Here is a 25,859-nt window from a genome sequence, read left to right as displayed (position 1 = left end):
AGCAATGTTATGCTCAACTCGGTAGACTCGGTACGACATAGCCTCTCTGGGAATTGTCCACTGCTATGAAGTAAGCAGTCGATGATCTAGAGACGTAGGCTTTATCTCTCCCAGACTAGTTGCGATCTATGAGTGGTGAGTTGTTGATCTGACGTTTGAGGCAGCTCAGGCGATGCGACAGGCGATATGACAAATTATGCTAGATATATCTTAGGTTGAGCCGACCGTCATGATCTACATATGAAGCATGGCAAACGATATAGCCTGGATGGAACTATATATCTGGTCAGGACACATCGGACCAGAGAGTGCTAGCTTTCTGTCCCCTCCTGCATGATCAGGGTCCATAGCTCAAGTCTCGACGTCGGAAATGAATGACAACGCATACGGCTGTAGGAACAACATCTCTATGCTCCTCGTAGCTGTCACTCTCTTAGACTGTTCGATGGTCTTCGTAATTTGGGGCTACAACTTTCATATTGATATCATGTTGTTAGCTCAGTTCTGCTTTGTTATATGTTCTATACGCATTGTGAGGAGATCTCTATAGCAGTCACTACAGCTCAAGAAAGCCGACTAAGCTAGGCTGTCGTGCTAGTCTCTCGGGTGGTTTCTACAATCAAGTAATGAGTCACTGCATCGGATTGTGAATGAGCAAGAATTTCTACTCCGATCGATGGCCAGGACGCTATCCCAATGGTTTGTAATAATCGCAAAAGTATCAGTATCCTCAAAAGTACATTACTAAAATAAGATGAGCCTGATTAGATCTACGAAGAATGTATATATGAGCCTCTCCGTAATCCAGTTGATCAGGCTGACATCTGATGTCGGAATACTGGTGTTTTTCAGGCGTTCATATTTGGCGAACTCCAAGTCCACATACGACCTCATCTTGATATTCTGAAAATAAGAGAAAGTACTTCTCTGATGGCAATCATATCACGTAGTATTGAACGCAAACTTCTTCCAGAAGCCATGAGTCGTGGGTAATGTCATGTTGATGTTACTGTCCAGAGTCCGGCGTTGAACAACATGATGCAATATTTGCAAGATTAGTAGACGATGGCCGCATGCGCTTGAGGGTCAAGCGATATATGCAGTCGAGGTAAGACGTAAAATCGTACCTACTAGGTATCCGAAGAAAGTACATGTAAGGTGGTAAAATAAGGAATGCTGCCTAAGGAAGACGCCGCTCCGAGTCCGGACTTGGCGGTTGGCGCTCGGACTCGATGAGGTGGTTGGCATCTGCGGTACATAGGCGCTTGACCCTAAAGAAGGCAGAGGGGCATAGATCATTCTCGTCCTTCGATGCCATGAACCTCAAGACCGAGCTTCTCCGTGGAGTTTACGCGCATGGTCTCGAGCGTCCGTCTGCTTTCCAGCAGCGTACTATCATGCCGGTTATCAAGGGTGAGTACCAACTTTCGAAAAGTCGCAAAATTATGCTAGACTCGAGCTCATAATCTCGAAAGGCAATGACGTTATTGCGCAGGCGCAGTCTAGTACCGGTAAGACCGCTGCCTTCTCCATCCGTCCTCCAGAAGATCGACCCCAATTTTAAGGCATGCCAGGCCATAATCCTTGCCCCAAGCCGTGAGCCTGTACAGCAGATTCAGAAGGTCGTTATTACTATCGGTGACTTTACAAACATTAAGTGCTACGCCTGCTTTGGTGGTACTCCCGCAAGAGATGATATAAAGGCTCTTCAGGACAGGCCACAGTTAGTCGTCGGCACTCCTGGCCGTGTTTATGATATGATTCAGCGCCGTGTTCTCCGTATCGATAGTATAAAGATGTTCGTGCTCGACGAAGCCGACGAGATGTTGTCTCGCGGTCTTACAAAGCACGTCTACGACATCTTCGAGCTGCTCCCTCAGAGCACCCAGGTCGTTTTCTTGTCCGCCATCATGCCTCAGGACGTGCTGGACGTCACTACCAAGTTCATGCGTGACCCAATCCGCATCTTAGTCAAGAAGCGGCTGTATGCTTAATGGTTCTAGTCCTACGAATGCTTACTAGACTAGAACCTCAGTATGTCAACGAGGTCTTTCAGCTAGCCCATCCCATGTGGAAATGATAGAGACGTTGACGACCAGTATCGACTTCCTCGATGTGCCACCTTACGCTTGTGGGATACATCTCGTAGGACTCGGCTTCACCGAGATTCGAGAAATTGAATATCCAGACGAAAGGATTGTTGTGAGCATAATATATATGTTCAGCAGTAGGTCTCAATCTCAATGCATCAATGACAACAGTGTACGCCACACCTCGCGGACTTCCTTTCGTTCTGTCCTTTATAACTTGTCCATCAGGACTGTCCGTTCTTTTTTATAAGATTCCTTTTATACTTTCGTTACAACACCCTTCTTCTCAACATGAAATGGTGGGCTATCCCGCTGCTTGGAGTGAGTCCAGCTCTTGCACTTCCAACTTGGGAAAGCAGAACGATACAGCTGCCCCTGTCTGTAACCTACAGCTCTACCATACTCGGTGGTACGAATGCTACTCTAGCTAATGCTACCCTGCGTGTCCCATCAAGTGGAAACGATGCAGAGGTTAGATCATTTGCCATGAGCGAAGCCAGCACTACTACTGTTATGGCCGACCTTGTACTCACCCAGTATCCTCAGTCGTCGCAGACTTATGTCTTCCCTTCGTCTCGTCTTGGTGCCATCCCGACTCTCGTGCCTACTTTTGCTGGGGGACACGATACTGGGAATGTCCAGCATCGAACACCTATGCAACCAGGGTCTGGAGCAGTCATGCACTATGTCCAAGACAAGACGAAGCGAGCTACATTGACGGATGTCTACCAAAGTGGACTCCAGATTTGGAAGGCTCTGTGTTTGCTGTCGTGACTCCAAATTTCAAGAACTCTTCGGTCGTCCTGGACCACTACGAATGTTTCCGTCTATGCTTTTAGTGAATGCGTTTTGGGGCTTAAGTTCTCGAACGCAGATGCTTTCGATCATAGTAAGCGAACAATGGGCCACAGACGACGATATCGTTTTCGTTACCTACACCGCTGGCTGTGGTGGTCACGACGTTGGCGAAAGATGTTACCCTTCCGTCAGTCAAATTGTAGTTTCTGACGAAGATCATATGGCTGTTGTCCTTGGCCAAGCTCTACCATTACAAGATGTTATCCATGACGTGAATGTTGTCTGAGGCTTCCACAGCCGCAGCGACATGAACGCAGGATCGCCAAATGTTGTATCCACCGGAAGTGCCAGCAACTCCACCCTGAGCTACTCTGGCGGTGGCGATGACGGTTCTAGTCCGTCCAATTCGAGCATCAGCAACGGCAACGACATATCGCCAACACCTACCTCAATTGCATACTTCTCTGGAGGAGGTGGTGATGATGCACAACCGACTCCTACCGCAACTGCATTCTATTCTGACGGCGGCGGCGGCGACGATGACATCCCTACAGCCACTGGTAGTGGCTTTGCTCAACCATCTTCCACCACGGGAAGTGCCGCCTGTGTACCTCCAGTAGATGATGTTCATGGGCTTCCGACTGCATGCCTCGGCTCCCGTTTCGACTCTGATCTTGACAGTCAGCTTGGCTTTACCAACTCGAGCACACTTTCATACAACAGTTTCCTGACGACCATAACACTCATTTCGGAGAATGATGACGACTATGAGTACTCCTCTGACGATGCTTCGGGTTATCTGCTCTGAGCTGTCAAGGGAGTGATGTAGGCACCTAGGGCATATACGTCCACAAAGCTATGGTGAGTAATGAAAACTCCTTCTTGAGTCCAACACGAAGATGCGACACGTAGTGAGCGTTCTGCTCTGGTGCAGCTATTTCATTACATATATAACAACTCTAGAAGCATCTGCTTGCATTGGAAAACAGTGGTGTGTGGAGTTTTATACTTGTATTCTGTTTCGACAGACAGATTGATGTACTTTACGAGTCTATCGAAATACGAACCTACGGAAGCAAAGATCCCTCTTCGGGATCTTTGGACTATCAAAGCATCAGAACACACTGATAGGCAATTGACCAGTGATTTCCGAGCTTGGACGGTGCACATAGTGCACGTAGTATGTTCAAGAACACCGTCTGGTTTATTCACGGGGACACGTATGTCCACATATAGGCGAGCTTCCCTCTTCATAACAGTAGTCTAACACAATATGAATTATTCGTTTGGTCGTCAATAAATCTTGCCCCAACCCCTCGCCCTGTCTCTCACGGCACCCATATCATCCATATTCATGATGCCCACGCCGTGTTGAATCAACACTCTCCATACGATTTCTCTAAGATTTGGAGGCTGTGAAGGTGTATCCCAATATCTGGCTACTAGGCCCCTGGCTTTTGCCTGTTCTATCTGCGTCATCTTTGCGTCCCTTGATGCTGCATTACCATACCCAGGGGTGCCAAATAAGCCGTTCGAAAACCTTGTGGATGCGTAGTGCGAGTTCGAGTTATTATATTTATAATCCGTCGAATCCGGAAGGTAAGTATCTTCTGGAGCCGCTAGGCGATCTAGCCTAGCGTCCCAGAAGATGTCTCTATGTGCCGCGTTCAAGGCGGTGATCCAGGTAAACTCAGCATAACCAGTTGCTACGACTGTGAGAGGGCGATACACCTTCTTCAAGCCGTCCCAATAAGTAAGATAATTCAAGTCACGCAACGGCTGCAGCTCGTCGCTTAGTTCGGCGAACGTTGCCACACCCGCAGTTTTGAGATCGACAAGCAGGACGACTGTCTGCTGAGGGGCGCGATTGAAGATGCCCCGCCACAAGTCATCTGTTCCATTAGGGTTCTGCGACTCCAGCATACGCTGCAGAGGCTCTAGATACAAAGAGCGAAGTGTCGAGCTAGAACGAAGACTAATCGCGTTGTGACCAACGAGGAGATCTGAATCGTGCAGATGCACGTCAGCTTCGACGCTGATGCAACCTGAGGCTAAGGCCTCGAACAGAGGAATTTGACGCCAATAGTCGTTATGCGAATGGACTGGGACTGGGATCGCGTTGTGAATAAATTCCTGATGATTACCATCCCAGATGTCAAGTGCTCTGCGACCGCCGCCCGAGGTGAATATATTGTCATATGGATCGTTGGGAACTCGAGTTTGTATATCATGCAAATGAACAATCCAATAAGTTTCGAAGACGCATCTAAGGTGAGCGCAGAGTCAGTGGCAAGGATATTGATACCAACAACGGCAACACGCTCACGTTACGGTTAGAAGGACTGCTGTTATTTTGATCCAATTAGATGGAGAACAGGTTCGACACGGTAGCGATGAGGCCCTCTGTAAAAATCTCGATAGCTTGGATCCAGTGGGTTCCGCCCACTGGATGTCGTCGTCCATGTTCATGGGTAGTCGTTGATATCTTGGGCCCGGTGTGATCATGTCAAGATTCTGGTGTTGTTCTTGTCGCACTGTGCCTACCCTGTGTACATAGACTGTACCTCATAAAGTCATATCGACTTGAGACTTTCTCAAATATAGAGAATGCAAGTTGATTATGTGCACCGGGTGGATGTACAGCCGCACCGATTCTTCCCACCAATGATGTGCATCTGGTGGGGCGTAGGATGCACTTGAACGTGGTTGCCTTCGGAGCATTCGACACGTGACAGACAAGTAGGTACCTTATGTCAGCAAGCATGTTGTCAACATGTGTTCAGGTGAAGAGGCACAGAGTATACAGCCACTCTTCTCTGGCCACATTTGTCATCGCAAGCAGAATCGGATCCTGTAATCTTGAACTGAGCCAGAAACTTCAATGGATTCATCGGTGATTGAGGGCGCTGGGTCACGCTGTGTATGAAGCTTCAGTACGGAGCTACTTGGCCGTGGGTTTGTGGTCCGTGAACACAACAACCAAACCGTGACAGACCTCGAGGATCACTGACATTTTTGAATGCTTGTGTCGCCCATTCGTTACATCGGATCGCAATACCAGTGGAAATAGATCTCTGAATAATAATGTACATTGCTCGTCATCGTGATTATAGCAAGATCGAAGTTGATGTCTATCCCCATGATTTTGACCTTTGCCTGAGCATCTTTTAACGTCAAAGTCTCGGGTCCGTCTCCGCGCCTCATGTGACGCTCAATGGCGGAGTTAGCCAGATTCTATTTTGTGTATCCCGCGCTTCACAACACACTTGCGCAGCACGTGATGTGGTGGCCGGCTTGTAAAGGGCTTTTGTGAGGAAAAGCTCGAGCCAGTCTCTGATGTAAGGCTCACGAATTTTATCACCCTCAGTGCAGTGTACATCAAAATCCTATACAAATATCTGGTAATTAGGTATGTTGTGGATACTGTATTGCTTTGGTGGTGTGTCGATAATATATCAGAATCACTTAGTATACTGTTCAACACTCCAATCGTTCGAAAATCACTCTGAACGCACTTCACTCCGTGACTATGAGGGCTTGATTACAAAAATACATTAATTAGGTTTCATAAGACTTAGCAAGTAGCATTTTTGGCTCATGCATTAGATCATTGTCGATGCGCAATTGTGCAGGCATAGATGCGCAGATCAAATTCGGTTCTGCGAGGTCGATCATGCATCCAATGCTCCTGGTGCGTCATGTGTCAAGTGCGGTGAAACAGCATACCGCACGCACCGGTTGGACCGCTTATCTAGACTACTTCCCTGATCTACCCTAGGTTCCTCACCGAAGGGTAATCAAGCCTCCAAGAGACACCTGCAGCAACGGTGCCTTCAAGGCAACTTCCGGGTTGCATATATATACGATGAGACTACTGCCGAATGGTGGATACCGGGCCCTTCCCTCCCTGAAATGCTGCAAACTGCGCTTTGCGCCGAGTCATACTACAAGGGTCAATCAATCATATCAGGTTCCAGAAGCTGATCCTTTTGATCACGCATAAGATCGGCGGCATAATCACCTCGATTGAAGCCGGAAAACAGCCATAATTTACGTGCATTTGTTCCTCTAGCATGGTTTCGTGGGATCATCGCTTCGCAAGTAGAATGAGGTCTTAGTAATTGCGACAGGAGTGAGTACGATGTCCTCTGTCTCAAGAACTATAAGAGGCATCCGCGGTCGAAAATGTTCTGTGGTTCTACCGTTCAGAAAATCTCAGGTAGATCGCCCGTCACATTCCTTTAAACAAACTTATTACTACGTCCATGATCATGAGGTCGACCGTCTCCTCATGCCTTGCGGCACTGGAACTGAGTTCCTTAGTTGCACCATCACTTGCAGGCCCTCTCCTGCAGCGTGACCTTCGTAATGCTTCAGGTCTTTTCGACAATTACGACTACGTGGTGATTGGAGGCGGAGTCAGCGGGCTTGTGGTAGCAAATCGCCTCACCGAGAACCCCGGTATGGATGATAGACAGCCATGTTGAATTTCCAGAATTGACCAACCGTTTTAGACATCACCGCCCTGGTCATCGAGGCAGGTCCTCTGTAAGTATCTCAAGCAGTGTTCGGCCTCACATCAACTGATATCGTGACAGTGATCAGAGGGAAGATATTATCATGGTTCCAGGATTGGCTGCAGGTGCAGTAGGCACAGTCTACGATTGGAACTTTACTTATGCTTCCAATCCCGACCTGTACAACCGAGAAGTCTCTATCCCCCTCGGACACGTTGTCGGCGGAGGCAGTCTACTCAACATCTTGTTGTTCGACCGTGGCTCCAAGGGTGACTACAACCTCTGGGAGAAATTCGGAGCCAAGGGATGGGGTTGGAAGGATATCCTTCCCTTCTTCAAGAAGGTAAATTACTTCATATTGTTGTGATCGTCCAATCTCATCTGCTAATGTGGTTCTCCATAGTCCGAGACATTCACACCGCCTTCAGCAGAACAGATCGCAGAATGGAACATCACATACGATCCTAAAGCTCACGGATACGATGGCCCTGTGCGATCCTCATACTCCCCATACTACTTCCCGTCATTGCGTATGTCTTGTCTTTGAAGCACGATTACCTGCCTGGATTAATTTAGATGTAGACTACTTCGAGGCCGGTCTCAAGGAGATTGGTGTGAGCACACCGCTTGATGGTGCCAACGGCGAGGCTCTGGGTGGCTTTGCTACAACTCACGCGCAAGACTTGAGGACTCAGACAAGAGTCACTGCCAGAACCGCTTACTGGGACAATGCCAACAACCGCACCAACCTACATCTCTTGACCAACACGCGAGTGACTAAGCTCATCTCATCTCCTGGTAAAAATGGCTCAGCCAAGGTCACCGGTGTCGAAGTATGTGGTCTATAGCTGACAAACCCATTGCGTCTATACTGACCTGACTTTGCTAGTTTGCCGCCACCAAGGATAGTCCTAGACATACTGTGGGAGTGAACATGGAGGCAGTCATGGCTGCAGGCGCCATCCACACTCCCCAAATCCTCCAGCTTTCTGGAATCGGAAACCCTGCTCTGCTTCAGAAGTTCAACATCTCAACAGTAGCTGATGTCCCTGGAGTTGGTTACAACTTTCAAGACCATGGCATGATGTACCTCAAATACAACCGTAGGTAACACATCTCGCTCGGACTTTTTTATCATGTTAACTTGTGCGATAGTATCTATCTCTCCCCAATCAGGCTCCCTGAAGACGAACACTACTTTGGCTGCAGACGCGCTCGCACAATACAAGCAATCTCGTACAGGACCATACACTACATCTACTGACGATTACCTTGTCTATCTTCCTATCAAGGACTACCAGTCGAACACTAGCTCCATCTTCACATTGGCTGCCAACCAAACTGCCACCACGTACTTCGATTCCGATACTCCTGCCAGTGTGCTTGCTGGTTACGAGACCCAGTATGATCTCTTGATCAAAACTCTCAACTCCTCGTCGATCGCCGCTCTCGAGATCATCTGGAACGACAACTCCATGATCATTGCTGGCCAGCATCCTCTTTCGCGTGGCAGTGTCAAGATCCAGTCCACTGACCCTTTCGCCGCTCCCATTGCTGATGCCGCCTATCTCCGCAACCCGATCGATGCGGCCGTCCTCTCAGAGGGCATCAAGTTTCTCAGGCGAGTCATGGGTACGGAAGCTGTGGCTTCCATTTCTCCTGTCGAGATCCAGCCGGGCTCAAATGTCACCTCTAATGCCGATCTTGATGCCTATGTCAGACAATCCATAACCACCGAGTTCCACCCTTCGGGAAGTTGCTCTATTGGACCTTTCAAGAAGGGTGGTGTCGTTGATCACCATCTCCGAGTTTATGGTGTCGAGAACCTCAGGGTTGTCGACGCGAGTGTGCAACCTCTGATTCCGGCCTCTCACATTCAGAGCACTGTGTATGCAGTAGCTGAGAAGGTGTGTTCTTATTCGATCATCTCATCTTGCGTGATAGTTCTAGGATGCTGACTTTCGCTAGGCTGCCGATATCATCCGCAAGGACAACACAGACAGCTATCGCTCGCACTAGAATCGCTGCTGTGCAGTAGTTCACAACGTTGATCTCTACTTATCCTATTCTTCAAAACATCTATAACCTTGACATTTTGGCTGCTTTGATAGTGGTTTCATTTTATAACCTAGGAGCTTCTTAGATCTCTCAAAATGGCGATAAATAGCATCAATTATCCCAGATTGCTTTCGCTCTGTCAAGATCCTTCTAGACTGTGCCTTGTTAACCATTTTTCGCGAGGCCGTGGCACAATAAATCTATTATGTGTGCATACAGCGATAGGCAAAGCTCCTTCCCCACTGGGTAAAAGATCTGTCCACGCCATTCGTCTGTGCGCGCCATTTCTTGATAGCGCGCTTAGCGACCGTGTTGAAGTCTTGGAAGGATTGTTAGCAATCAGTCCACATTGCGTGCCACGCGTACTAGTGTATGTTGTGACAGATGTGACAGGTACCGTAGTTAAGGTTATTGTCGTCCCACACAAATTAGCGAAATATCTTCGCGTTTGGCATATGCGGTATTGCGGGATAGTATCATGTAGTCGGACAAGTAACATCAATGGTTTCACGGTGGCATCGATATGTTTCAATGTCCTTGTGGACCCCTGTTTCTGCTCAGACGAGCGCGGATGGTGGTCGTATGAGGCATATTACTTAACCTGCGATCGGATTTTTCCCGGAGGTCGTCAAGTGACATGTTCTTTCTCTTCCTCCTTGGCGATCCGAACACCAAGAGCCGTGATGACCGCTCCGACAAGCGCAGATGCCAGTGCAAACCACCAGATGGCTCTCAAGCCCTTGAGTCCAATTTCACCGCTATGTCCTGGATCCACGTTGGTTCCGATCGCATCTGCAATGCTTGTCATAATGGCAGATGATAAGTTCTGGATCGTAACAAGCAGACTGCCAGCGCTGCCCTGGTATGATCTCGGTACATTACTCGTGATGAAAATGGAGGCTGCGGCAAATGAAAGGTCGGGTCCAAAAGTCACCAAGGCTATACCTGGCATCGATAATGCCCAATAAGAAGTACTCGCCGTTTGTGGCAGGAAGAATGCAGGACCAAGCGCAAACGCTAACATTGAGGCAAGAAATATGTAATGGCCAGGCACCACGTGCATGAGGCGGCTGACTATCCACGTGGCCAGAACACCGACTATCGCGTTGGGCAGAATGTATAGTGCTACAGTCATCGACGATGCGTGCTGAATGCGAAGCCAGAACTGAACGGCATAGAATTGCCAAGCTCCAATGTAAGTGCCTATCCCGATGAAGTACGCTATCATGAGAGCTGTGAAGCCAGATATCTTCCAGAGGCGGCTTGGTATTAAGGGTCTCTTGACGCGAGTTTCCACAAAGAAAAACGCCACCAATGTAACAACTCCAGCTATGATAAGTGCATAAGTGTACGGTTTCCAGTAGACAGCTGAGCCCTGTGTCAACCCAAACAGGAGCCATACGCAGCCGAGAACGGCGCATCCCGCGCCATAATAATCGAAATTTCGCATCGACGGTATCTCTTCACCAGAACTATCAGCGACGGGTCTCAAAGTGGGCATAGTCATATATGCGGCAACACAGCACAGTCCACAGAGTATTGCGTTGGTGCCAAAGATCCAAGGGAGGTGGGAAGCCAGAGCACCTCCCTGTATGGCTCCTAACCAGAAACCAAAAGGTGCCATGGCGGCCATGGCCGAGAAAACGCGAGTCTTTCGTAACCCGGGTCTATAGACTCTTCCTAGTATACTCATGGAGCCAGACACAAGTACGCCAATTGCCAATCCTTGCATAGCGCGCATAACGAAGAACAGGATCTTCCTGCCAGGCGTGACAGAGAAAGCTCCAACGATGTTCCAGACTGTCAGCCAGATGAATGCACCAACTATCAGTGTTTTTGGGGGAGTTAGATCAGTCAACGATCCAGAGAGTATTACAGACAAGCCGTTCGCGGTCATGAAAGCTCCAGTCAGCCAGGGGAGAGCAGTATTTTGGATGCCCAAAGCTTCTTTGAATTGCTGCTGGTTGACTGTAACATCGCCGAGCAGGAATGAGAAGAACAACTGCCCGGTTCCGCAGACCAGCACGAAAATGATCTCCGAGGCGAAACCGCGAAGCTCTTGTGGGACACCTTGAGACGAAGGCATCATCGGAGTTCTAGCTTCCTCCGCAAGCTCTGTTAGATTCATGGATGCCCGTCTGCGACTCACGACTCTGCTCAGCTCGTAGCTCTCCCCACTATCTCCATACGTGTTACTCAACACACGAGCAAGGCTGTTCGGGTCGAAATAGTCTTTGTTTGGACGTGCGCCCAGAAGCGGATCTGGGGTCTGAATCCCCGTCATAGGTGTCTGGGCTCCTGACCAAGGAGTTTGGGCCTCTGACCATGGTGTCTGAACTCCATCTTTGACTGATCCTTGTGATATCTGGTGGGAATGGCTTTGCTGAGCAATGTAGGCCCCGACGGGCACGCTCGGTAGCCCATCATGAGTCACAAGTGGCCCTAGCCGACCACTTTGATAGATGTGGGACGAAGACATTGCGTACACGTTATCAACTATAAAAATCGTTCAATGCTTCCCAAGGACCTCCTCCGACGTGCTGTTCGTTGCACTTGCGTGAGTACAGCAACAGTCTGGCTCGGGAGCTGCAGCAATGTACTGTGACTATGGAGCAGTTCTGCAAGATATGGATACATGAGATAGCAAGATCGACAGATCGGATAATGAGAAAAAGGTCAAATTCATGCAACGAGGCGACATGCATGGAGGCAGAGCTCAGTGCGGAGGTGCCCAATCCGTCACTGGGGATGCGGAGAAATGGCTAGATTTGTGGAGCAGTCCGGTGTTCTTGACAAATCGGCTACTATCGGTTCAGGGCTTCGCTATTTTGTCGGGAGCACAATCGATGTCTCGCATAAGGTAAAATCACTCTACTTGGACGTCTGAATCTTCCAAGGTCACTAGCTGAAAATTCACAAATCTAGATCACTGTGTACGGAACATCTGGATCTAACATCGATCTTAGATGCATATGTCGTTCCACATGATTGGAAAAATCTGGTCCGCACCTACAAACCAGCACTTTCATATGATTCGTACGCCTGGTATCCTGTTTTAGGCACTTGCCCTCGGCTAGTTCGCCTGTTTGATCCAACTGCAATCCAAAATCCGTCGATCCCTCGAGCTTTCGCCTTGATCATATAAGGAGTCGAATTTTCCATGCATCCCGAGTGATATAAACCGCGCTCGTTTCAAGGTCCGTTCATACGTTCTGCTTTCGATACTGGTTGTGCATGGCGTCTGTACGTGGATAGGACGGAATGTGAAAACTTCCTCTTCACTGGTTCGGAGGAGCATATGCCATCGTCTGAGGTTGACTATGGTATACTTGTTCGACTGGAAGCATGGGCTCCTGCTCTGCCCTCTCTCTAATCTCGTTTTCATGCTGGACCATTGCACAGCAAGTGCAGCAGCAACTAGCAAGGCAGTCGGTACAGCCATTGCCCTCGATGTCGAATTTCTTCCTCATCTCTGATCGCTGCATCCAGACCGGGAGGCAGCCGAAGCCTGCCTGGGCTGCGCAGAACATGATAGCGCAGGGGAAGTTGCACCAACTAAAATCTGTCGTCTCTGGCTGCTGAGGATAATTCTCAAGTCTATGTGCTGTCCGGCCGAACAGACATGCAAAGCAGAAACAAGCGCCGAGACAGGTATTGAAGTCACTGCATGAGCAGAGATTGTGTTTGAAAGAAACCGCCATTGGAACAATATACCGGCTGTGAGATAGGTATCAATCGACTTGCAAGGAGACGGCGAATGGACAGTCAACGAGTGGTGCAACAAACCCGTATTACATGAAGAGAAAGTGGTCCACAGGACTGACTTATACCTGACCATACGTCTGGCATGTTGTGCTAGAACTGCAAGGCAATGCTGAGCCCGTTTTCCCTTGCTGTTTTTGGTATAGAGGCAGATTGCCAAGTCCAAATCCTTCAAGCTGGCGAAACATCTTCAGCTGAGTTTTGTTATAGATTCTTGGCCATGAGATGGCGGTCCGATTTGGACGCCTGAATTTTGGCCGCCTCGTGTCCGATTTGACTCCCACAGTCTTCAGAATGCAAAAATGCTAAACTGCACGGTGCAGACGACAACCTGGTCACCTCTTGTAGAGTTTGACTCGTCAAGATCGACATTGAAGTGAGGACACACTTCATGCACACAACGAAGCTACAATATCATGGCTGGACAAACATGGTAGTGAACAACGGCGGTATGTACTACTGCGGAAGAGCTTAGAACATGTAGAATGTGTAGCAGTAGAGTGTAGCAAGTGGTGACAGGTAAGCAGCCCATTATGTATGCCAAACTATTAGAACCTAGCAGAAAGAGATACTGTACATACCTACCCGAGTAACGAAACGGCGGCATCACATTGCCAATGGCGTTTATTGTTCTTTGGCTACTTTGGTAAATCCGAAAATAGCATTACACAGTACCAAGCGCTTCACGATCAGGATGTTACTCTATTCGTACGCTGATTATGTTTATCTGGTATAACAATTAGCTAGATTCCTCGAGTCACGGCGGTGGTGGCAGTGTCCATACCTTTACGTGATGTGTTTTTCCCCGCAGTGTCAAAAGTAAGCTAACTAAGGCGCTCGGTGCTCATGACTTGACTTGATAGCTCTTATACGGGCAATTTGTAGGCAGCAGAAGGCTCGAAGGGAACTGACTTACGCCTCGATCAAATGCACCATACGAACGTGATCATCGTCAAGATTCTACAGTCCCATGGCTTATAATCAAGTTCGCCTCGTTTGCGGTTATTGTCCAAGCTTGGATGAGCAAGGCACAGGACACGTGCGTGACAATGTTCCTCTTAATGATATTCTGCTTGTAGGACGATCGGACTTTCGGAATGTGGGAGCTTTACACCAATCAAATGTCCCCAGCAGCGGACGCTGTAATAGTGGCTGCGGTCCTGAATGTATTCATCAAGGCTGTAAGATCGACAACAGCCTCTGTCTCCAGTGCCTTTGAGTTGCGTCGAAGTCACCGGTCAGTATCCACTATGGACAGGTGGAGTTGTAGGCAGATTATCCACAGCAGTACCCATTTTTAAATAGAGAGTTCTCCACAGTGTTGCGCGCGTGACGAGGAGTAATATCACTACAGCCCAAGATCAGTTGCTCGTATCGCGATCTTGCAGGGTATCTGCTGACCTAGGTAAAGTCAAGCCTAGATCATATATGGCTCCACATGCGCATCGAAGGTTGTGGGCGCCGCGAATCTACTTCGACCAGTTTTGAAATTGTGATAGCAGTTATTTCTGTGCTACGCCCAGCGCAACGATAAACCTTATACCCTAAGCAATAGTGACAGCTGGGACTGAACACCTTCGAGCTAAAGACTTACCGCGACCGCACGTATGAACACATATCGAACGCTTGACTTGTGAGGGTGGCAGAACCTTTGCAATTGGGACACAAAGTATCGATGCCGTAGAGCTGGCAGCGTGACCGATGCAGTGACGGTGTACGATCTGACATTGTTTCGAAAAGCACGTCGGTATACTTCCATCTACACAAGCATACATAATTCCGAGGGTTTCGAAACAGTATATATGTTTGATAGATCAGAGAAATCGGCGTTACAGCTCAAAGATCTTCAGAGTCTCCACGATATGCTCGGAAGTACAGTTGTGTGCAGTATTGCACATAGCTGTGACGAGCACATCTACAGTAGCTTACTCGAGAGTGCAAATCCCTTAAAGACCATTTACGAAACCAGCCTGCTTGGCCAGCACAAATCTCGATTGCGTAATAGTGTAGTCTCGAAACTATAATGTCTTAGTGTTCCTCGGCCAAGTTCAGATGTTCGTTTTTCAATTTGCCCACGTGTCTTCTTCGTTGTCTGAAGGCAGACTGTGTTTCATTGAATCGGCCGAGAGGATAGACGACTGACTCTTGATGCCATGGCAAAACCCCTCAAGGGTACCACAGTGATTGACCTTGATCTTCGCTCCGCGGGGCGCAGACGGCTGAAGTAGACAGAGCGAAGCTTCTTCTTCTTGGCAGGACAGGGTTCGTCGGTGTGCGTCCTGACTGAACTGATGAGAGTAGGTATAGTCCATCTATACTGGCTCTGCGCGCCTTGTTGAAATGAGGCTATGTGATCTGCTCTATGATGTGTATGCACGCGGAACTTTGAGCCTACAACCCTTCGCTCAGACACACTACACATAGAGAGAAGGAACTAATCAAAGTACTGCAGTATACACAACCAACCACACTTCCAGGTCGAGTGAAGTAGGCAGGTAGATCAATATTCAACAGATCTCAAATCACTAAGCCCAAGCATCAGCACCTCCATTTGATCTCATCCATGACGGAGACAAAGCACGCGAGCATGATTCTCAACAGTAATGGACATTCGAACTTCCGGAAATCTTTCTCTTCTCGCAGACAATTTCTCATCTAGAGATGAAAAGCGACAATGAACGACGTAGAGGACGCATCTCGAATGCCTTGTTGTTGCAACCAAACTCAGACACGTTCGCGACCAACACCAAGGGAAACTTGTAGGTGGAGCATAGGTAGGTACAGGGACGAAGTGTCATTTTGCAAAGATATGCGATACTCCAGCGCTAGAGTTGTATCACGGTTCCGAACGTTTCGATCGACTTCTTCAGATGTGATGCTCGAGAGTAAGATATTGTGCGAGGATGTATGCTGCTTTTGGCCTGTAAGATAAGATATGGGATGCATACTCCAAAGCTAGTCATAATACGGTCTTAGACATTTTAACTCTTTCGGATGTGATACCTAGAGAAAGCCTATAGAACCTCCCTAATTCTACATTACGAGGACGTACTTTCCAATATGCAAAGGTAAGGTATGGACACTCCAGGGCTAAGCGTCGTAGTACGTTTTCAAAAACGAAGATCCGATAGATTGATGCTTGGATTTGGAAGAATAAGCGTGTTCCGGACTCGCATGAAGGTCTAAAGAAATAAGAGTCTGTCGGAAAGTGCTCCAATTGCCTTTGTTTCAAGCCACGAGGGTTAAGTCATCTCAAGGTGTGGTCCAGCGATCATACCAGGCGTATACGTAGCAGGCAAAAAGCAGGGCTTGGCAAGCTGGGGCGGCTAGTATAGCCCCGCACGTGTTCGCAAAAGTACGAGAGATCTGATTAGCGGCTGAGAAAATGAATGATCTTACTCGCAGCACCTCAATCGCAAGACTCAATGCTCGGCGGAGACATTATAGACAATAAGATTAAGACGTTACACTGTACTGTATCACTACGGAAAATCCACATCGTCATTCAATGGAAACCCGAAAAACGCGTGATCATAGCCAGACACACCTTCAACTCTTTTTTCCTTTTTTCCCCGAACCACGTCGATCTCTGTTGCACATCTAAAGATAATAATAGCAGAAAGGTCCGCTGAAAGTGTTTAGCAGATCACCTAGAATCTGACTCGGCGCAACGAAACCGAATGGTATCGAATCCGAAAGCTTCATCTCAGGGCTTGGTGGCATGTTTAGGAGGGTCGAGGTGCCCGAGATGGCGTATTGTCGCTTTGGCAAGTCTAGAAGCTGCCAGATGGTCCATACTCTGTCGATCATAGCATGGTGAAGATAGAAAAGAGGGTCAGCTGGCGAGGAGTAAAAGTCTGACATCGCACCCGCAGCACCAGGGGTGAAATGACCACCGCCGTGCACGCCAAAGTTTCCTACGGCAACGTAACTACTGTCCGCTTGCGCGACACCCTGGAAGGTAGCAATGTCGGGGCTGTCTAGGATCAAATCTGTGACGTTCTTCCACGAGTTCCACCTGCTGCTGAAATAACCATTCAGGTCTCGGATCACACAGTGGGGGTTGTAGTCGTATGGAGACGCGACGCCGGTGGTGTTGGCAGTATCGATCGGGCCGAGATTGGCCTTGTAGTCCTTGAAAGGACCTTTATAGATGCAACCACCACCAGTGCCAGGAGGAGCGGTTGTGTCCTGGTTAGCCAGGTAAAGATCGCCACGACCGGGGATAAAAACACCATTGCTTCCCATGGAGTAGGCGTCGCCATTGAACAGCGATGACTTTTCCGGTGCTTGCGCATCGGTAGGCCAGTTCCAATAAGGCAAGTGACCGGTATAGCCGCACAAATTTTTCAAGTCCTGTTCGTAAGAGTGGATATAGAAGCGGTGCCACGCTAGGAAATCCGCAGTGAAGTGGATCTGTAGAGTATAATTGATGTGGGTAGCAAGATACTCATCGTAGCGAGATTTGATCCCAGGATACGACGGGGCTTCAGCTGCAGTCATGACCTGTGGCGGGGTGTTTTGCAGACACATAACCGCATCGGTATAACTCTTGCGCATCTGCTTCGGCATTGTTCGCCTGAACATAAAGTCAGTCATACACATCTTCATCCCCAGATACGTAAATGATAGGCGGCTTACCATTCGACACGTGCACTAGCTGTTTTGAGTGAACATGTCGACGACCGTTTGGAAGATCCGGCACCCTCAAGGTTTGAATTGGCGATCTCTGCTAGATCATTGAGCGCAGTGCCATTGAGAATCTCGGCGTCAGTATAATCAGGGACGTCTGCAGCATCCTGTGCGGCTGACAGAGAAGAGGCACACGCCAAGATGGCAACAAGAATCCCACTTCCGCGCATGTCGACTAAGCCAAAGGTAGATCACTGTTGGCGAAACGTGACAAGAGACAAGTACTACTGCCTCCGAGTCGGACCCCCCACTGGTTTATATAAGTTCGCGAGAAAAGCACGCCGGCGTGCCAGATACGCCACAGACACCTTATTCCACACAGTTCGGCTGCGCGGCTGGATAAAGGCGCGTGTGAGTAATCATGTATAATGCTAAGTCGTGGCAATGCATCTGCTTAACGTTTGTTATCTCCTGCAGTCTGCACACCGTTTCCCGCATAATGAATGTCGGTAAACACATAGCGTGATAAGTGTAGCAGGCTAACAGAGTGTCTTTGACGCGTTGCCTTCACGTTGCACTGATGTTTAGCACCACATGCATGGAACATGTTCTGGAATAATTGACACATGGCGTGGATGTGGAACCCCCCAATGCACTTCCCAAGACAGCAAATCGATCTTCCGGCCGAGGTATATCGCTTCGAAATGCTACAGGTACAGATAAGAGGTAGCATCCAATGGCCGAAATAGCTTCTAGTTGTGTATGGTACTGGTGGAGATTCGTGATGATGCTTACCTGATGTTGCCTACTGTACATGCATGTGTGGAAGGATCGGCGCGCAGGCCCTGTGGACTTTTCTGGGCAGTGGCTTTGCGAGATTGCCTAAGGCCTGCACGGACTGAACCTCGAACTCTACCACTCGGTAAAGGAAGACCTGTCATGGACTCATGGGAACGTACCTATAGACACCCGTATCGCTGCTTTATAATAGAAGCGGATAACGTGATGGTTCATAGGAGTGGTGTCGCCCACCAACGATAGACCCTCGCTTTCCATCATGGCTTGCGAGGGCCGAGTCAAAGTCTCGATTCCGCCTAAAATGACCTTTGTCGAAAGCCGGCGGATTTTTCCTTGGTCGCTTGTGTATGCTGTGATGCACAAAATTAGTCGTATAATGCGCACCAAGTGGGGTAAAGTCTGTCAGGTCCTGTCACGGCTGGCGAAGCATGAATGCTGGGGAAAGGGTTTGGTTCGCCTTCACACAAACGGGATTCTGCCACAGCCGCACGCCCAACCTCAACCCCTCGCCTTGTTTCTCAGTGCAGGGTTGAGTGGGTTCGGTCCGCCGCCTGCCAGTTGTGGCCCTGTACCGTACTTGTAGTTCTTTTGACACATGAATCCCTGTACGAACATGGCCGTACGTGGCCGCGGCGGTGGTGAACACTTTAAACCTTTTACCGGCCCAACGCGTGATCATGACGAGTTGTATCTACATCGTTGGGCCAGCTGAGGACCCAAGAGAGAGATTGACCTGGAATGGATGTTCCAGAGACGTCAAGCCCTGCACGTGAGTGGTCCGCATGTGAACTAGGGTGAATCAGATCCCACACCTCAATCTGAGTCGGGCGAAAGATCTACTCGTTACGGGATATTGACTCGAACGCTCCTCGCTCCAGAAACCTTGAAAACTGTTGCAAGCCGGATCCACAGGGTATATCGCCTTCAAGTAGGCGTATGCGACGCTACAGCCGTTGCAAAGGTAGCCGTGCTTCGAGAGCTTGTTCGGTAGGTGGGTGGGCAGTTGGCGCAGCGTCCCGCATCGCAGTCCAATATTTGGGCAAACTCAATTATACTACGAAACCGCCTCAAGCCCCAAGCCATCTTGTCGAAGTTGCCGAAGCATATCGACCTCGCTATGGGAGCGGGATCTCATTTCACGCACCCATGGGACTGGGATTGCGACAAAAGTCGCCAGACATTAGATATCAAAGATAATGGTCAATGTACAATCTTTGCGCACATCTTTTATAGCGTCCTTGTCCGCTCAGCCTGTGTAATAGCTGCACGATCCCTCTTTCTCTCTTGGTGGCATTGGCATCCCGGTGATCACAGGGAGATACGACTGGGCGGTGTGATCTGACATCCCAATAATATCAGGCGACGAAGCATAGATTTCCCTTTGGATTGGTTGTCATGTCGTCGGACCACAGAGGCTTTCCATATCCTGGCCCAGATACATCGATCGCGGCCAACTTGATTGTACCGTCGACGGTAACATTGTTCGTTGCATGCGTCTTGTACGTTGCACGAATATACACCCGCACAAGGCCAGTCAACACTCTAGGATGGGATGATTATTCGGTTACTGCAGCCATAGTAAGTAAATTAAGTGAACCCTGTTTCCTTTCCTGCACCAGATCGTCTCGGTTGATATGGTGCACGCGCATACAATCTCATGATGATCTATTCTGGAACATCTATCAAGCACGGTAGCGGTGTGATCATCTCCTACCTACGACGTTCGAAAGGCTGACATAACATCTACCTACAGATATTAGCTATCATCGGTGTGACCTTGAGCGGTGTAAGCTGCTACTATGGGACCGGACGACACAGTTACTATGTGAGCTACGAACACGCGAAGAAGGCAAACTTCTTCTCGTTTGTAGCCCAGCCTATGGTGGTTTGGGCCATCTGCCTGGCGAAATGCTCAGTCGCGTTCATGCTCATTCGCTTGAAGCGGACCAAGGGATGGCAAGCGTTCCTTTACGTCCTTATATTCATCCAGGTCTTGTCTGCCGTGGCGGCCAACGTCGCTCAATTAAAACAGTTCAACCCGATATCCGCGTACTGGTAAGTCTACGCTCGCTCTCTTATCCCATATGTGAAGGTTCTCGACTGACGACGCTGTGTACAATACAGGGACCCCGAGGTTGCAAGTAGACCAACCACCACGAGCTGGTCCCCTCACGCGATCCAGGCCAGCGCGTATGTCAATGCCGCTGTGAGCGTCGCGAGTGACACCATATTCTCCCTGCTGCCCATCAGTTTCCTGCGAAAGATGAACCGACCTCTGAGAGAGCGAATTGTGCTCGGCTTGCTTATGGGTCTTGGCATGTTCGCAACATTGGCGTCGGTCTTCAAAATCACACTGATATACAATTACCGCAACATCAAAGACCCTCTCTACGATGTCATCGATCTGTCTGTATGGTGGCAGATGGAAGAGAACATCTCCATCATCGCCTCTTGCATTCCCACTCTCAAATCGCCCTTCGAGAAAGTGCTTCGTCGCGTGGGACTCTTGACCACACTAGACGCTGGAACTGCGAATTCTGGTGCTCGTTTCTCATCCCACAGAGGATATCTCAAATACAACGGTGATAGTGCGGCAAGTGGCAGAGAAAACAGCGTCGGGAACTTCCAGATGAATCATCTGAGGACGGAGATATACGGCGGCAGGACGTCGGACCTGAGTGACGGGGCTCAGAGTCAAGATGCAATCATACGTAAAGACCAATCTGTGCTGACGACTCACGAGCATCCCATGCCGCCTGGTGGCGGCATCAACAAGACGCTGGATATACACACCGAGACCATAGATCTCGAGTCCGCAAGAACGAAGCTGTAAGGATGAGATTAGATTAGAATTTGAGCCGACTTCAGTAGCCTTGATTGACCATAATTTCTTTTTGTATGTCCACAGATCTGCATGTCCATAGATCGTGAACTGCCACTCGGCGAGAAATTGAATGAGCAAAGCGCGATTTTGACCTTGCCGCCTCTTCTTCATCCTTGTCGTCGTCGTTGTCGTCGGCCTTGTCTCGTATGGACCTATCGAACTGCTTAGTCTTGCGGTTTTATGTACCAGTCTGGAGATAAGCCCGTCTACGGATGTCTGACACGTGTGTCGATGGCTCATAGTCAAATAGGGCAGCACCTCGTGCCTGCTGCTAGCTGCGACCAGGAGTAGAAATGGTACCTGTAATAGCATTAGACTGGCTCGGTACGTTGCTGTCGTTCATTGGCGCAATCAGGACGTCTTCTCGTTTCGATGTAGTCGATGAAAGTCTGGATTATAGGTAGGGAAACAAATAGGGTGGAGGTTGAGTCGCTGGCTTCGATCTATTGCAATTTAAACATCTTCAGCCCTCGATTTAACAAGTCCTATTGATAGGCAGGAGCAGGAGACGCGTCGGAGCAAGCGAACTCGCGTTCTTAGCGCGACTTGTGCGGGAGGCACTGCATGCGCCACCTCTTCTAAAATTGTATTGGCCCCGTCGAAATGCGATGTACGATAGTCGAGCTGAACAAGTTATATCATACTCTCATCTCGAGGAATAAGCACGCTGAGATAAGATAATTGGTCTTTCTATTCCCTTCTACTTTGAATATAAGAGTCGTGTGTTATCCTACAGCGCTAGTAATACATCTAGTTTCTACATGAATAAGCTATCCGGTAGTGATAGGCTCCAGTATACTCACACAATGAGTTTGCATCTAAGTGCAATGACACTCCAGCTCCCTCGCTCTCCCCGGGTCATGGCGACTAGTGTGTAAGTCCGACCAGCTTTCTGTTGCGCTTGACCACCTTTCTCAATTGCGCCTCGCGCTCTTCGAGCACTTTCTTCGCCTCGCTCAGCATCTTCTCTGCCTCGTGAACGCTCAGGCCAGCCCGCATGTCTTGGACGGCACCGCCTTCCATCTGTTGCTGATTCTCGCCAACAAGGGGTGCGGCGCCTGGACCAAGCTTGGCCACCGCACTCGTTGCGCCTACTCCGCCAACGCCGACTCCGACGGGTGCATTCCCGCTGTGCGTAGCGAGTCCTGCCACCGAGGGCGCACCGTACGTGGGCAGCACAAATTCATTGACATATTTGCCCGCCGTATCCACAAGGAAACTGCCCTTCTTGGATCCTTCTTCGACCGCCTTCTCCATGGCATTGGCGTCTCTGCGTCCACCGTATCTCTCAAACTCCTCCAGAACTCTCTTGAGCTTGACGAGATCAATGCGAGGAAACTCGTCCTCCAAACTCTTCAGGTTCGGGTTCTGGCTGTTGCTCGAGGGACTGGTCGAGATAGAAGAGAGCAGCTGACTCACGGCTTCCTGCGCTCGTCCTTGAAGCTCAGGCCAGTATCTTAGTATTTCCGGTCTCCTTCTCAGCTCGTTCTCGAGGCTGATGAATCGTTCTTCCCATGTCTCTTCCAGGTGACGAATGTGGGCGCCACCAGGCGTGACACAACCTCTGCTCCAGATTCTGCCGTCTTCGCCGCCGTAGCGCAGCCCGGAGTGGTTCTGCCACATGTACTCCAGATTGACTGCCTTGATGTTGACATCCGGGTTGCGCTCGAGTGATCGGGGGATGCTGAGGTCGTGTGCGGACAAGGGCTGACTTGGTTTGTAATGCTGCGATTGCTGCGCCAGCGGACGGAGCAGCGTGTCGATGGAAGACGAGAGGAGAGGTGAATACTGACGAAGTTCGGAGATAATCCTCTGAGGAGTGAGTACCGGAGCAGGAGGCGGAGATGGCGATCTTGGCGTCGGCTCTGGCTCGGCATGTTCCACCTTTGCGGGTTCTGGCAGGGCCTCCTCGAGTTTCTCGGGCACAATAGTAGGTGTGACCATGGCTGTAGCTGCCGGTTCCTGCTCAATAGCGGCTAACTTGGGAGTTCCTGGGCGAGACTGAGCTGGTGTTCCTTGTTGACTTTGTATTTTGGGCGTCGTGGGCTGGGATTCTTGCTGCACCTTTTGTTTCGGCGCTGCAGCCTTCTTCTGCTTCTTCTTGCGGCCAACGATGGCTTCTTGCACGATACCGTCTACTTTTGTTCCTTCGCCTCCCTTCTCCGCTTCCAGAGCCAGGAGTCTCTCTTCTTCGATTTGACGTGCTCGTTCTTGGCGATCCTTCTTCTGCTGGTTCTTGGTCTTGGCCCTGACCGGTGCTGAGCCGACACGGGTGGACACGGGGCCGGGAGGTGGAGATGATGCCCGTGAGAACGATGTCGATGTGACCGATACATTGTCACTGATGAAGCTCGACCCTGCATGATCTGAGCCGGGCGTGCCAGGCATGTTGATGGACGCCAACGACGGCTGACGGGAAGGAAAAGTTGGAAGCACAGACTTGGCCTCCTGCTTCTCGCCTGCGTGGCCAGGTGTCGGAAGATTGGGAGGTGCTTCGGTTTTTGGTGTTGGCGTCGCAACAACGCGAAGGGTTCTCGGGGCTGTCACCTTTTTTGCAGGAGTGTCTGTGGCACCAATGGCGGGGGTTCCGGTCCTCGAAGATGCTGGTGAAGCGGTCATTGGAAGGGTCTTGATCACTGCTCCAGGTCTGGCTAGCGAGGCAGACGCGGAAAGAGGAGTGCTGCTTTGCGACCTCGATGGTCCTTCGGTCGCCTTCGTTATAGCTGCGGCGATGTCCAGCTTGCCAGGACCTTGCTTCTTCTTGCCATCAGGGGTAGGACTAGGAGCTCTGCTGCCAACAGGGCTCGCGAGGCGGCTCGCGGGCCTGCTAGCTGCGCGTTCCGCCTCGCTCTTGCGATGGCGTTGTTCTAGCATTTGAGCCGCAGTCAGAGGAGGATTGACTTGTTGTGCAGCAGCATGCTGATTCTGGGCGTGCTTCTCCGCCAGAACCCGTGCGGCAGACTTGCGATGTGTCGCAGAATCCTCGTAAAAGGTGGGTGAAGGAGACTTTTTGAGGTTCAGCGACTCGGGCTCGACATCCTTGGTCTTCGCAGGCATCGATACGGTCTCAACGGTGGTGGGAATAGCGACCTTCATGTCATCGTTATCTCCATCTCCACTGCTGGGCAACTTCTTGTTCGCCTTGTTTCGCTTGCTGATTTTGGTGGGCGTTGTATGTTCCTCCCTCTCCCTCACTTTGGCAACTTCCTTGAGAGGGGTTCCAGTCCTGCCCGGTGTTGCATGGGAAGTCGGGATGTTGGGCACAGCAGGCCAGATTTTGTCCTTGTCGGGCAGTTTTGAGATCCTCATACTTGTCCTGCTAGAAGTCCTGCTCGGTGGCTGGGAGAGGTGCTCGGCAGTGAAACCTGGTGGAATAGTCGGGGTTGCTTTCCTGGGAGAATCTAACCCGAGACCAATGCCACTGAAGCCGAGAGCTGGAGAATTTCTACCACTGTGAAGGGCGACTTGACCCAAGCCCTCAAGGCCGGGAGTGCGAATGCCTTCGAAGCCCGGAGGAACAGGTGGCGGCGTGCCGATTCGAGCCTCGTGTGCGAGGTCGGGTGAGAAATGGGACCCAAGCCCCAGGCCGGTGAGGTGGAAGTCGGGGGTTTCTAGAGCAGTGGACATCAGCAAAGACGGTCTTCTGATCCATCAAGTATGTGAGGGCGAGAGAGGTGAGGCATCTAGGTGGTTAGCAATCACGGTGGCGGTGCTGGCTTGTGGCTTCTTTTCTTCCCTCCCCATAACTGCATGCATGATACATAGGAGTGATAGAAAAAGAGACGAAATTACGCCGGACAAAAGGACGCCGTGAGAAGATAAGGAAAAATTGGTCTAATATACATGGGCACAATGGGCATTTCAATTATAGAGGAGAAAGTCGAGTCTTGACTGATCTTGTCTCTTGTTAATGGCTACCAATCTTTCAAGACAAGGTAAGAGGATACGTACAAGAAGAGGATGCATCTCATATGCCTGGTAGAAGTAGAGAACAGGGGAAGTAGAGAGGAAAAGACTTTCGAAGATGGTCAAGGTATCATGTCGGCCTGTAGATCCCAGCTCCGACGAATGCGATGCTTTCTGTGTGAAACCCAACGAAAGGAGAAGATAAAGAAAAAGAAGAAAAAGAACATAAACTCCGGTATGTGCTACCAGAGACGGACATGCCCAGAACGCCAGAGGCAGATGTATCCGCGCCGGGATTATTCCGCCCAATGCTTTCGAATCGCTCCCCATCAAATCATGCCTAGAACAAGACGCCAGTAGCAAACAGAAATGAATCATCATCGGGCGCCCGCTCGTGGGAGCAGCAACCGAGTG

At 49.8% G+C, this 25,859-nt stretch overlaps 8 protein-coding genes across 11 annotated transcripts; 4 read left to right on the top strand and 4 right to left on the bottom strand.

The window, feature by feature from the left end:
* Positions 1 to 1,316: 1,316 nt before the first annotated feature.
* AAFC00_004395 (uncharacterized protein) lies at positions 1,317 to 1,564 on the top strand (the record flags this gene model as incomplete). The annotated part of the gene is made up of 2 exons (XM_069348160.1): positions 1,317 to 1,413; positions 1,476 to 1,564. The coding sequence occupies 2 exons, from the start codon at positions 1,317 to 1,319 to the stop codon at positions 1,562 to 1,564; spliced, it is 186 nt and encodes a 61-aa protein (XP_069202588.1).
* Positions 1,357 to 1,994, top strand: AAFC00_004394 (uncharacterized protein; the record flags this gene model as incomplete). The annotated part of the gene is made up of 3 exons (XM_069344032.1): positions 1,357 to 1,413; positions 1,476 to 1,511; positions 1,575 to 1,994. The coding sequence occupies 3 exons, from the start codon at positions 1,357 to 1,359 to the stop codon at positions 1,992 to 1,994; spliced, it is 513 nt and encodes a 170-aa protein (XP_069202587.1).
* Positions 1,995 to 4,181: 2,187 nt separating this feature from the next.
* AAFC00_004393 (uncharacterized protein) lies at positions 4,182 to 5,393 on the bottom strand (the record flags this gene model as incomplete). 2 transcript variants are annotated; one of them, XM_069344030.1, is made up of 2 exons in its annotated part: positions 4,182 to 5,154; positions 5,215 to 5,393. In XM_069344030.1, the coding sequence occupies 2 exons, from the start codon at positions 5,391 to 5,393 to the stop codon at positions 4,182 to 4,184; spliced, it is 1,152 nt and encodes a 383-aa protein (XP_069202585.1). The 2 variants fall into 2 exon arrangements, with proteins under 2 accessions (XP_069202585.1, XP_069202586.1); XM_069344031.1 differs by having other exon boundaries at positions 5,215 to 5,351.
* A 1,760-nt stretch (positions 5,394 to 7,153) lies between these two features.
* AAFC00_004392 (uncharacterized protein) lies at positions 7,154 to 9,424 on the top strand (the record flags this gene model as incomplete). 2 transcript variants are annotated; one of them, XM_069344029.1, is made up of 8 exons in its annotated part: positions 7,154 to 7,349; positions 7,403 to 7,436; positions 7,487 to 7,748; positions 7,809 to 7,935; positions 7,988 to 8,238; positions 8,295 to 8,508; positions 8,561 to 9,312; positions 9,374 to 9,424. In XM_069344029.1, the coding sequence occupies 8 exons, from the start codon at positions 7,154 to 7,156 to the stop codon at positions 9,422 to 9,424; spliced, it is 1,887 nt and encodes a 628-aa protein (XP_069202583.1). The 2 variants fall into 2 exon arrangements, with proteins under 2 accessions (XP_069202583.1, XP_069202584.1); XM_069348632.1 differs by lacking the exons at positions 7,154 to 7,349; positions 7,403 to 7,436 and having other exon boundaries at positions 7,509 to 7,748.
* A 667-nt stretch (positions 9,425 to 10,091) lies between these two features.
* On the bottom strand, positions 10,092 to 11,942 carry AAFC00_004391 (uncharacterized protein; the record flags this gene model as incomplete). Of its 2 annotated transcripts, none has more annotated exons than XM_069344028.1 (1): positions 10,092 to 11,942. In XM_069344028.1, the coding sequence occupies one exon, from the start codon at positions 11,940 to 11,942 to the stop codon at positions 10,092 to 10,094; it is 1,851 nt and encodes a 616-aa protein (XP_069202581.1). The 2 variants fall into 2 exon arrangements, with proteins under 2 accessions (XP_069202581.1, XP_069202582.1); XM_069344027.1 differs by having other exon boundaries at positions 10,092 to 11,747.
* A 4,883-nt stretch (positions 11,943 to 16,825) lies between these two features.
* AAFC00_004390 (uncharacterized protein) lies at positions 16,826 to 18,087 on the bottom strand (the record flags this gene model as incomplete). The annotated part of the gene is made up of 2 exons (XM_069344026.1): positions 16,826 to 17,804; positions 17,867 to 18,087. 2 exons carry the CDS (start codon positions 18,085 to 18,087, stop codon positions 16,826 to 16,828), a joined length of 1,200 nt encoding a protein of 399 aa, XP_069202580.1.
* A 1,963-nt stretch (positions 18,088 to 20,050) lies between these two features.
* On the top strand, positions 20,051 to 21,488 carry AAFC00_004389 (uncharacterized protein; the record flags this gene model as incomplete). The annotated part of the gene is made up of 3 exons (XM_069344025.1): positions 20,051 to 20,233; positions 20,409 to 20,710; positions 20,780 to 21,488. 3 exons carry the CDS (start codon positions 20,051 to 20,053, stop codon positions 21,486 to 21,488), a joined length of 1,194 nt encoding a protein of 397 aa, XP_069202579.1.
* A 918-nt stretch (positions 21,489 to 22,406) lies between these two features.
* AAFC00_004388 (uncharacterized protein) lies at positions 22,407 to 25,166 on the bottom strand (the record flags this gene model as incomplete). The annotated part of the gene is made up of 1 exon (XM_069344024.1): positions 22,407 to 25,166. The coding sequence occupies one exon, from the start codon at positions 25,164 to 25,166 to the stop codon at positions 22,407 to 22,409; it is 2,760 nt and encodes a 919-aa protein (XP_069202578.1).
* Positions 25,167 to 25,859: the final 693 nt, after the last annotated feature.

The sequence above is a fragment of the Neodothiora populina genome (genome assembly GCF_041146345.1).
Source record: "Neodothiora populina strain CPC 39397 chromosome Unknown canker_contig_17, whole genome shotgun sequence".
In the NCBI taxonomy this organism is placed as follows: domain Eukaryota; kingdom Fungi; phylum Ascomycota; class Dothideomycetes; order Dothideales; family Dothioraceae; genus Neodothiora; species Neodothiora populina.
This window is presented reverse-complemented; position numbering and strand designations above follow the sequence as displayed.